The sequence below is a fragment of the Xiphophorus maculatus genome, chromosome 13 (genome assembly GCF_002775205.1).
Source record: "Xiphophorus maculatus strain JP 163 A chromosome 13, X_maculatus-5.0-male, whole genome shotgun sequence".
Lineage (NCBI taxonomy): Eukaryota > Metazoa > Chordata > Actinopteri > Cyprinodontiformes > Poeciliidae > Xiphophorus > Xiphophorus maculatus.
Window position 1 is genome coordinate 8,379,427 of NC_036455.1, and position 11,571 is coordinate 8,390,997.

Below are 11,571 nucleotides of genomic sequence, written 5' to 3' on the forward strand. Positions count from 1 at the left end.
AAAAACAAAAACCGTACACTAAAAAAATGCTATGTTATTTCATTTTAGGGAATAAAATGCATATTTTGTTACTTAAAAACTGAAATGAGTAAGTTGTTCGTTTTCATCTTTTTATGTATTTGTAATATCTTATAATAAGATGATTAAATGAAAAATCTGCAGAATGTACCATTTTTCTTATCGGATTAATTGATTATAGAATGGCTTGAGTTAGTCCACTTTGACGTATACCTATTTCGGCTTCGATAGTCCAACTGGCCTGAAGGATTTTATCTAGCAGGTGCTTTTGTTCAGTAAATAGGGCCATTACCTTATCAGTACCCTGGTAATGGCCTCAACGCATCTCACAGTTGCACAATTGCTCCTTAGACTTCGACTTCGACTGACTTTGTTGTCATTTTCAATGCACAGGGTGTATACAGAACGAAATTTCGTTGCATACGGCTCAGGATAATGTTTGAAGTTCCAATGTTGTGAGTAAAATAAAAGTCTGATGGCAAGTAGGAAAAAGCTGTTTCGGAACCAGGTGGGCCTGCACCGGATGCTGCAGAACCTCTTTCCAGAGGGCAGCAGGGAAAACAGTCCATGGTGGGGGTGTGAGGGGTCACTGATGATGTTTCAGCCTCAGGACACGCATCCTGCATCGATGGTTGACCTGGCACTTCGCCCTTTTGCCTGAGCTGGGTGTGGAAGGTTGTTGCCGAAGCAGTTTCTCCTTGTGTGCCTTCTTCTCACTCACATGAGAGTTACCGAACTCTTTTGCAAGCTCAACCAGGAAGTCCACCCGTCTCTCCTGCACCCCAATGCATGCCTGATAAAGCACATGTGCATTCAGTGCTGCCATGTCAATCATGTTTGCCAGGTTTGCTGACCAGCTGTCACATAGTGATGGAACCTTGGTCACCCCCCGCAAGATAATGACTGAAATAAATGCCATTAGTTCTTGTGAACTAAATAGGTGAAGCAGTCACCTATTTATCCTCCACAGCACAAAAGGCTGCATGCAAATTTGCATGTGCAAAGTCTCCCAGATTTCTTTTGCTTACACTTTTTGCATGATTTTTTTGAGGTGGATCAACACAATTAATTTGGTTAGTTTATTTCTAAACTGTCATGTTATACCCTCTTAGCTTTATTTCAAAGAGAAACATTACTAATTTCTTTTAGAAAAACCTTTGCATATTTCTTGAAACAGATTCTGTTTTGCAAACTCTATGTACATTTGGCAAAATGACCTGGATAATGCAGCACAACATCATGGATCAGCTGCAAAAGGTCACATCTCTCCAAAAACACTTCATGTATGCTTCAAAACTAAACTGAAGAGCATTACCTACAGGAGACCTGATCTCCTGCAGGTATCATAGATACCCACCCCCAACATGGACTATTCACATTCCTACCTTCTGGCCTGACGGTCAACGGCCACATTTACAATTGAAGAAGGGATGCTAATTTGAGCCATCAGAGTCGTCAGGGTGGACGACTCAGGCCTTTTGGCCCTGTTGAGCCGATATGGGAAGGACTCGAAAACCGAGCTATCCCAGTGATTAATCGATTAATCACCAGAGTGGTTGATTACTAAAATAATCGTTAGTTGCAGCTCTAATCTCAAGCAGGATTTCTTCCAGGACTTTTCCGTATTTTTCTCCCCTGTTCGTCTCGTCAGTATCCCCACAGCATGATGCCGCCGCCACCTAATTCACATCTGTGACTGTGTTTTCAGAGGAATGGCCAGGCGTGACCTTTGACCTGAGCTCCTTCTGCTTCATGTTTGCTGTGGGTGTCGATGATCTGTCAGTAGTTTTTGGGCTCAGAGTGATGTCATCACGTGGTCACATGACTCATAAACCAGACTAAGAGGATTATTCTGTTTTCCCTTCTGTCATATTTGTCATTCAGCCTGTTTGCTTTTGGACGAAGACTCAGCGGGAGGATCTGGACGCTCAGAGGATTTATTGATTCATTGGTTTGATCGGTAGATGATCGACAGATGAAGCCGAATGCCTGTGCCGTGTTTCTGCTGCTGATTTGCCCTCTGCAGAGGGCTGACTGCAGCCTGCCGCTCTTCACTCCTGCCACGGCAACGCTGCAGGTAGGACGGGTGGCTCAAACAAAGACAACTAGACAAAAAACTAAAACATAAGAACTCGGAGACCAACTGTGTTTAAAGTTGCTGCACATCCTTTGGAGGGTAATTCATCTCTCTGGTTGATTTTAGGAGAAAGTTTCTGCAAACTGGGAGTCAAACACCGTCACGTCTCTGAGGAAAAACGGCTTTATGCGACTTCCTGGAATCTGTCGACGCCTGAAGCGACGCAGAGTCACAATAGTGGTAAATATCTGACACAACACAGCGTCAACAGAGACACAAAATCTATCCTAACATCAGGGTTCCTAAAAATACAATTAACTTCCTAAAATAATGGCAAAAGTCATTTTTTACTGAAAGTGATTTTGGCAAAAGAATATCACTTTTGCCAAAACTGACTTGGCCATTATTTTAGGAAGGTGATAATATTCAAATTCAATTTGAAAAGTGTTTTATTAATCCCAAAGGGAAATAAAATGTGGTTATGTCTTATTTTGATTCAAATTCTTCAAAGAGTTATTGTAGATAGGGATGGATGTCGACAGGAAGGATCGCCAGAGTTACTGCTGAGCCTCTGACTGAAGACGCTGTTTACCCAGGACAGTTTCATGAAGAGGACAGTCAGAGTTGTCCATAATCTTCTTGATTTTATGAAGAATCCTTCTTTGCATGTCATCTCCAGAGATTCCTCAGGACAGAACCAGCCTTCTTTATCAGGCTGTTGAGCCTCTTTAGGTCTGATCTGCTGCCCCAGTAGATGACGGCAGAAGAGATGAAGCTCTCAACAACAGGTTTATAGAAGATCTGCAGTATCTTGCTGCTAACCTTGAAGGATCTTAGCTTCCTCCAGAGGTCCAGTCCACTCTTTTGCGTCTCCAGTCCAGTCTGATGTCCAAATGAACACAGAGGTATTTATATTCCTCAGCCACCTCCACTTTTCCTCCCATGATGGAAATAGGGTTTGATCTAACTCTGTTCCTCCTGAAATCTTCAATCATCTCCTTTTTTTTTTTTACATTCGAGATGAGATGATTTTTCCCACACCATTCCACAAAACACATGGAAAAGAAATTAAATATAATGACTAGTGGAGATCAATACCTGGAACAGTGCAAGAACAAGCAGGTTTAGATGGAGGATATATGTTTTAGCTTAGATTAGCTAAAAACTGCACAAATTGATTAAAAAAAGAGCAAATCTAAGTCTAGAAAGCAGCAAAATTATTGATGACTGTTGCCATGACAACTCTCACACAGGAAAGAAAAAAACAAAGGATGACAGACAGACACATTTTCATTGTGACTTCTGCTTTCTACATAAACTTCATTGTTCTAATGTAATTTTACTGCTGAGCCTGTTGTGTCATTTAAAGGTCAACTGAACAAAATCATAAAAGGTTTTTTGCTGCAAATATCTTAATACACTTGAAATAAGACAAAACTAACTTACAAGAAACTTTTCAGCAATATAATTTCCTAATATTGATGAAAAAGTACTCAATCCTCTGGCGGACTATTTCGCTTATAACATAGAAAAATGTCTTGTTATAAGTGAAATAATCTGCCAGTGGAACCAGAACGTTTTAAAATCAATATTAAGGAATTATGTACTTAAAACCAGCTCATATATCTTGCTGAAAAGTTACTTATAAGTTATTTTTGTCTTGTTTCGAGTGCATTAAGATATATGCACAAAAAACTAGACCAAAAATAGTTGGTAAGATTTTGTGTTTTTGCAGTAAACATTTAATAAATCATAGTACTTTGAACTGTATTGTATTATGTTATATTACCTACTGTAAGTATTAGTTTCAAACGTTTTAGGTTGTGGAAAACTGAGATTTGTTAATGTGTGTTGAATTCTCAAAGTGAAAGGTGTGGAACCCCAGAGTGTAAAACTAAACTAAAACCAAACCTGTCTGTCTTTATCGGTGCCTCTTTGCTTCTTCTCTCCAGTGTAACCTGGAGAAGTTCTGCTGGGGCCGCAGCTGGTGGAGGAGACAGAAGACTCCACCTGGCCAGGTGTGTCGCTGCCCTCAAGGCTCCAGGTGTTCACATTTCTTCCTTCACAGCATCTGAACAACAACAACAACAAAAAACTACAAACTGAACGATTTGCTTTTGTTCATTTTTCTTTACATTCATGTAAACTCTATATTTAAAAATGAAAACATAAATGGTTTTGTTCTTTTGCAGAGATTATGAGGGTCATATCTTGTATTCATATTAAAAAATTCTCTGCATTGGTGCAAATATTTAGTCATGACTCTGATTTTGACATTATAAAGTGTAATGTAATTTTCAGTCATGGCCTCTAGGCGGCGGTGTGGATCATCTGACTGACTTCCGCCAACATTTACGTTTCCAACTCAGCTGAGGAAACTGACGGAAGTGACATTGTCTCCCCTTCACAATAAATGTTAATGTTACAGTCAAACTTACTCCCTCCTGGCATTGAGTAAAAATCATTCACACCAAACAATCTACAATCACTAATAATAACAATAAATATGTTTGGACTCTGGATGGGGACTGGATCCATGTTTTGGGAAGTTTGCACAAAGGCGAATCATGACATCTGTGAGTTTCCAAACAAACAAAACAAAACAAAAAAAAACTTGTAAACAGGTTAAACTACTCCTTAGAAAACCTTCAAACCACATGTACCATCATAATCTGTTCTGATTTTTTGTCGTTAAACATTTGCTGCTCGTATAGATTACACGTTTTGTAAAGGTAAGACGAAATCCTACACTTTTTATTGAAAGTAAAGTTTCATGAACACCATTATTTATCTAACTATTTCTTAAGTGCTGAACAATTTTAGCCTCAGGCAATGTTGCTGTGGATCATAGTGGACTGTCTACTTGTTATTTTTCTCATACTGTTTTTTTTTTTGTTTGTTTGTTTTTTGCAAGTAATGTAAAATAAATACACTAAAGAAATAACGAAAATCTGCTTCCTTTAGTACCCGCTTAACGCAGTGGAGATGCTTTTATTTTGAAGTCTCCTTACCGGAACGTTTCTGGGCTTTATGGTGTCGTCGTGAGCAGAGGCGGCCCGTCAGACAGTCCGGTAACAGCCTGTGGATTTCAGCAGTCTCTCTGTCTGGTCTCCGGTCATTTTCAACGACCGTTGTGTTTCAACCGTCGCTGTAAAGCGGCTGCTCTTCCTCTCAGCTGCCGCGTTGGATCTAAAAATGGCGGCTGTTTCAGCGGATCACGGTCAGTGCTCAGAGCTGAGCTAACAGCTGCTAACGTTAGCTTCTCTTCTTTAGGTAAACACTCAGAGTAGGACTGTAAATCCCTGCTGCCTCATCCTAGCATCCGAGTTATTTCTAAAATTTGTAAGTAACCAGAGTTCAGATTGATAAATTGTTATTTTATTAGCCGGCTGATCGTTTTTGAGTCGTTATGTTTTTGAGCTGTGTTTACAGCCAGCTGATTATAAACCATCTGTTGGTCATATAATCCCAATCTGGTTAAACATTTGTGTCCAAATGTTTCCATGAGGCGGAAAATAAGGTGAAAAATACTTAAGATAAAAAATAAATAAATACATAAAAAAATAAAAAAACAATATGACTAGCTGGGAGTTTTTTCTGTCTTTGCTGTGGAACACAACCCCGTGGAAAGTCTTGAATTGTTTTTTTTCTTTGTGTTGTGCTTCCAAAATTATACAATTACTATTTAGCAATTTTCTCAAGTGGCATATTTATTTGTACTTTGTCTCGCTTTCTAACTTATTTTTACTGCATTTATTGTACCTTGTAGATCTTTATGACACGACTTGGTCAGGTATTTTTAGCAGAAGTTGATCATTTAGCTTTGAGTTGTTTAGCAACTGTTTTTTTCTTTATGAGAGAGAAACTATTTAAATCTAGCATAAAAATCTAACATATTATAATGTATTTTTCATCAGTAAGATTGTATATACTTCCAACGGTGTCTTTTTATTACAAAAAGGTTGTCTTTTTATTGTCTTTATATATATACTGTATATATATATATATATATATATATATATATATATATATGGACACATTTACACACTTTTTTATTAACTTCTTTTTTATATAGCCTCGATATATTTTGTATATAGAGGTTTTTCTTTCCTCTATATACAAAAGTTCCTACACGTTCTAGAAATGTATTTGTGTTCACAATTTTTTTAAAATTGTTTTCCTCCACTTTTTTCCTCTAAGCATAATATGCTTATTAAATTCATTGTCTTTGATTTATATGAAATTTCCATAGTTTATCTGTGATTTGTCACATCACACTTTGAGTTTTATTTTATTGAGTTTCTGACTAAATAAACTCTTGTGGTAGAACGGTTAAAAGAGCCATTTCACTGCTGAGTCTAAAATGTCAAACTAAGCAATAATGCTGCTTATGCTGTTCAAACAAACAAAAAAGCACCAAAGTTCACAAGGAAACTGCTTGCAGTATATGACGATGTATCCCAGTCTAATTTGTTGATTAATCAATTGATCTACAAATGATCAAGCGTATACTAAAGGAATGCTATTTCTCATTCAATTATTTGTTTGTTTGCATATTTTAATGTATTTCTAATGTCATTTAAAAAGTGGGTAGATGAAAATAATCAATTGCTAATATAATCGTTAGTTGCAGCTCTAATATTTATAACTGTAGCTAGAGGTTGGCAAATATAAAATAATCAAAAATCAGCAGGGCCCAAACGGGGATCTTAAAATAGCTTCAAAAAAGACTAAAAAACTAATTTCTTAATGCAAACAATTGGTAAATGTTTGTCTTTTTTTCCTAATCAGATCATAACATGGAGAAAATCCAGACTGATTTATGATGTTTTCTCTTCCAGGTCTCTGCAGCCTTTTGCCTTAACTCACCCAGTTAAATCTGAGCACCATGTAAACAAACCAGGCAGCAAACCAATCCAAGCGTTAGCCTGCACCAGCACCGGAACCAGTGGGTTACTGGTGAGTAACCAGCAGCAGCAGCAGACAGGGTGGCGGCGCTGTCACCTTCCAGCTGGGGAGGCAGGCTGATGGAGAGCAACTGCCGGATCCCAGTCGCCTGCTGTCGGCCTCGGATCCTCCTGCTCCACGCTCTGTTCTGGGGTCTCGTCTCGCTCAGGTGGGTTTGGACCCGCAGGCCTCAGAGTCTGAGAGTGTTTTAATAGAGCGGCGTTTCTGGGGCTGAAAGGCCGTTTTGATGCTTTTTCATTCCAGAGTGTTCGGAGCGGCGCTGCTGAGCGAGGAGAAGACGACAGGTACGCCTCGGCTGCTTCAAACATCCTTCTTTTATTTTTTATGTTGCCTGGCATCACTAATAAAACTATTTTCCCCCAGAAATACCCGTTCCTTTTAAGAAACTAAAAACTACATCCTCATGTGATATTTGAAGCAATTCTTTTACCTAAAACTTCTTATATTTTTATTTAAATCTCTCTTTTGTGTGGATATTTACTATAGTCCAAATGTATTTTTTTTTACATTGTTTCCATTTGTTCACAGTGAACCCAGCAACCAGTTTGATTATTTTAAAGAATGCTTTTTAATTCTGCGTGACCAAATCTCATTCTAAATATAATCATCTTCTTTCTTTATTGCAATACATTTTATAAATTTCCCAACATTTTTTTGGGTACTATGATAAAATCTAGCATCGTCTCCTCTTCCATTTCTTCTAATTGTAGAATTTTACTATATTCTTAACCTCATTTTTACTTATTTTAGCATTTAAATTCACTTTTTTGTAGCACTTCCCACAAAATGATTCCAATTTGTGTAGAAATCCATAATTTTGACCTCTGCCACCATTTTTAATCCTGAAATTGTAATGACATACACAATATACACTTTTTTCTCTAACCTCTTTAACTCATTCTAAAGCAGCGTTGCCTCTAATTCACCTCTAAACACTGTTAATTTATCTGGTTGTTTTTATTTCTGGAATTAAAAAAGATATTCCTACTCTATTTTTTAATCATTTTAGTATCTGTATAGATCTTTTTGGGAAACAACAGGACTAATCTGAAAGCTGAGACCAAACCTTCAGCATCTTTTTCACGTTTGTTTTTTTGACCTTTTGTTCTTCTGCATCAGCAGTGAAGCCTGTTGTCGCCCCCTGCTGGCTGCTGGAGAACTTTGTGGTGCTGGAGGAATGCAACCGCTGCACCGACTTTAACGCTGTACGTCAACTCAGCTTGTTGTGCTCTATTTATCTACAGATTACTGGGGGTGGGCATTAACGTACCGTTTATCATTTAAGGAAAATGTCTTACTATGATAAGTACTTATGTTTATTAATCATGCAATTGCTAATTTATAAGCGTCTTTAATTAAATTTTATGCGTCTTTAAAATAATGATAGAATGATTTAGATTTTTAAGTGTAATTTTAGGAGCAGTGGGAGTAATTCTATCTTTTCTGTTTTACATTAATCAGATTGTGATGCAATAATATAATTGATGTATTTTCAGTCATTTAACTCACAGAGGGAATCTCATGCTGTCTGAGTTTTAGTTTACCTTCAGTACTTGAAGAATCAGTTTTATATCTGAGATTCAATCAGGAAGCCGTTCTGAGACGATGAAGAGCTGGGTCTCGATTGGCTGATGATGTCTTCAAACGTCTGTGTGTGTGTGTGTGTGTGTGTGTGTGTGTGTTTCAGAAGACGCAGACGGTTTGCAGAGAGACGGGATACGTGGAGCTGGTGAACTGCACCAAGACCAGCAGACAGGAGTACAAGAGGTCAGAACCTGAAGGGTTAAAAGAGACTGAAGTTTCCTGTTAGAGGTCAGACAGAAACACATTGAGGGATTTTTCTGTTAGGAGATTAAAACTCTCCTCAATGTGAACTTCTTCATCTCTCAGGTCAGGATAGGAATGGAATTTTTTTTTTTAAAATATGAAAAAGAAACGTCCTTCCTTCCACCATTTTCTTTTTCCTTCTTTAACCCTTATCTGTATTTCTTCCTTCCATATCTGTATTCTTTCCTCATACTCTTGCTTCTTTTCTTTATCTTTCCTTATTTCCTTCCTTGTGTCCTATCTCCACTCCTTCCTTGGTTTCTTCTTCCCTTGTCTCTGTGAATTTTCCTCCATCCTCTCTCTTCTTTCCTGCTTCCTATATTTCTTCCTTCCTTCTTTTAACACCTTTTTCTTTTGCGCTTACTACCTCTCTCGTCTTTCCATGTGTTTTTTCTTTCTTCTTCTTTGTTGTCTTCCTTCCTTTCTTTCTGGCATTATTTTCTTTCCTTCCTTCCTTGTGTCCTTTCTCTCTTGTTTCCTTCCTTAATTTCTTGTTCTTTCCTTCCTCTGTCCCTCCTTTGTGCTCTTCTTCCATTCTCTGTGTTAATCCCATCCTTTTATTTAAATATCCGCCATAAATTGGTGTAAATTTAAATTTCAAATCAAGCACTGGGGACACTGGGAATATTTCTCCATATCAGATCTGAAACGAATCCAGATTAAATGCTGTTCTAGTGTAAACAGACACTTACCGTTCTCCTCCTCCTCCCAGCTGTCGCTCCGCCCTGATGGAGGACCATCTCTTCTGGAAGTTTGAGGCGGCCATGTTGGCTCTGACGGTCGTCTTCGCCGTCCTGGTGGTCATCCGCCAGCGCTGGCTGGATCGCCTTGCCTCTGAGAAGGTCCGCCGACAGATCGAGTCCATCTAGGAGAAGAGGGTCCTGTTAGGTTTTTAAATCTTTTGGCAGTATTTTTAAAATGGATCCAGGTTTGGACCGGACTTGTTGGACGTCCTCCATGGAGCTGGCTGAGCTCAGCTCCCCATCTGTGAAGTTTTTCCTCTTCACCAGCGACTGTTTCTCTGCTAAAACAGCAGAACAAACACTAAAACCGGGACAATGAGAGTCCGGACTCATGATGCAAACTGTAGATTATATTTTAATGAACAGAGTTTATAGAGAAATCAGGGAAGGAGTAGTTTGATCTGGATGAAAACAGAAGTGAAACTGACAAACCTTAGGAAGAGAAGCTGAAACGTCTCTTCCTGCATCGCGCTGATGTCACAGTCAGGAACTTCCTTATATGGACTCTGGAAGTGACAATTGGCAGCAGCTGTTTCTGAAGTGTGGAACAAAAGTCTTTTTCTTTCAAGATTAAACATTTTCCTGCAGAAGTACGAAATAAAAGTCTGAAAAAGATTCAAATCTGATATTTAAAGATGCAGTTCTGTTTCAGTTTGCCATTAAAAACTGTTTTTACATCCGTGTTTTGGTTGATGTGGCTGTATTTTGGTTCCTGTGCAGAAATTTGATGAAAGTATTTTTAAGCTCTGGATAAATAAACAATTATTTGTCAATTAATGGTTCATTATATTTAAATTAGTTCCAATCGATTAATAACGGCCGCTTAGACCTTTTTTCAGTGTTCTGATTCGGCCGCCATCCTTAAGCGAAGCCGTTGATCCAAACAAGAAAAACAGAAAATGGCGACCGTATCATAACGGGGGAAAAAAACGGTCCAAACGGAGTAAATTGTGGGATACAAATTGCAGTTTTTGCGGTTCTGTTTATCAATATAAACACTCGTCAAGCTCCTGAAGTTATCGCTTTAATACAGCTGACTCAAGAAAATGTTAAAATATGTTTCTTCTTTTAAATTTGGTATATGGTACAAAAGTTAGCCCTTTGTTTTAGAAAGACGGTTTTCTCTTGATACAAGAGAAAACTGTTTTTTAAGAGATCGTCCGCTTATCAATCAACTTTAGAGTAACTCAATAATGATGACTTACACCCCTAAAAGAAAGGAGAATACGTTAAAAAAAAAGTTTGGATTCTGCCATGCGAACCATTGTTTCCTTCCTGTTTCTGTAATTTTTTTCAGCTCACAGTATAGTAATCTTACCCGAACTCGCGGCGAACTTTTTAGTGTTTTTATAGTTTCAAATCTACTGTGAAGTCTGAAAATGTCTCATTTCTACATGCCGGATGCGCTGGAAAGAATTAAAAGTTTGAAATTGGTCAGGACGTGACGTCATCGATCATATCCGCCCATTCTTCACCTGATTGGTTCACGTTTCCTCTAGCTGAGCTCTGATTGGTTGCTGCTTCACACTTTATAGAAGGCAACCAAAACAGGCACTGTTTTTAATTTTATGTTCCTTTATCAAAGTGTTTCAGCCTCATACTGATGTTTTATTGTAAATAATAGGTTTATGTTGGACGTTTTTTGTTTCTCTGTGACGTTTCTGACAAAATAAACCACAGAGAAACATAAAACAGTGTGAGTTACCTGATTTGATTTAGTTCAAAATGTCTATTGCTTTATTTCAATAAATACGTTACAAATAAGGTCAATCTCAGTATATTTGATCAACTTTTTTTCAACGTACAGAAGCCTTGGACCAACTAAATAACAATTTGGGAATCTTAGACTGGAGATTCTCTAAAGCAGTCTGAAATTTGAACCTTTTATTTTGTTAAACATCCTTTTAAAAAGCAGCTTGGAGGTATGATTGACTATTT

The 11,571-nt window shown here is 38.0% G+C and overlaps 1 protein-coding gene across 2 annotated transcripts; it reads left to right on the top strand.

Annotated features, from left to right (window-relative positions):
- Positions 1-5,048: 5,048 nt before the first annotated feature.
- jtb (jumping translocation breakpoint) lies at positions 5,049-11,397 on the top strand. 2 transcript variants are annotated; one of them, XM_023344694.1, is made up of 6 exons: positions 5,049-5,315; positions 6,937-7,211; positions 7,307-7,347; positions 8,183-8,268; positions 8,751-8,830; positions 9,603-11,397. In XM_023344694.1, the coding sequence occupies exons 2-6, from the start codon at positions 7,123-7,125 to the stop codon at positions 9,757-9,759; spliced, it is 453 nt and encodes a 150-aa protein (XP_023200462.1). In that variant the 5' UTR covers positions 5,049-5,315; positions 6,937-7,122; the 3' UTR covers positions 9,760-11,397. The 2 variants fall into 2 exon arrangements, with proteins under 2 accessions (XP_023200462.1, XP_005805548.1); XM_005805491.3 differs by having other exon boundaries at positions 5,050-5,315; positions 8,186-8,268.
- Positions 11,398-11,571: the final 174 nt, after the last annotated feature.

Excerpts from the sequence above, each read along its gene's own strand:
- jtb (XM_023344694.1), top strand. The coding sequence starts at position 7,123 with ATGGAGAGCAACTGCCGGATCCCAGTCGCCTGCTGTCGGCCTCGGATC. Across the intron at positions 7,212-7,306 it reads TGGGGTCTCGTCTCGCTCAG|AGTGTTCGGAGCGGCGCTGC; the intron begins GTGGGTTTGGAC and ends TTTTCATTCCAG. Across the intron at positions 7,348-8,182 it reads GAGCGAGGAGAAGACGACAG|CAGTGAAGCCTGTTGTCGCC; the intron begins GTACGCCTCGGC and ends CTTCTGCATCAG.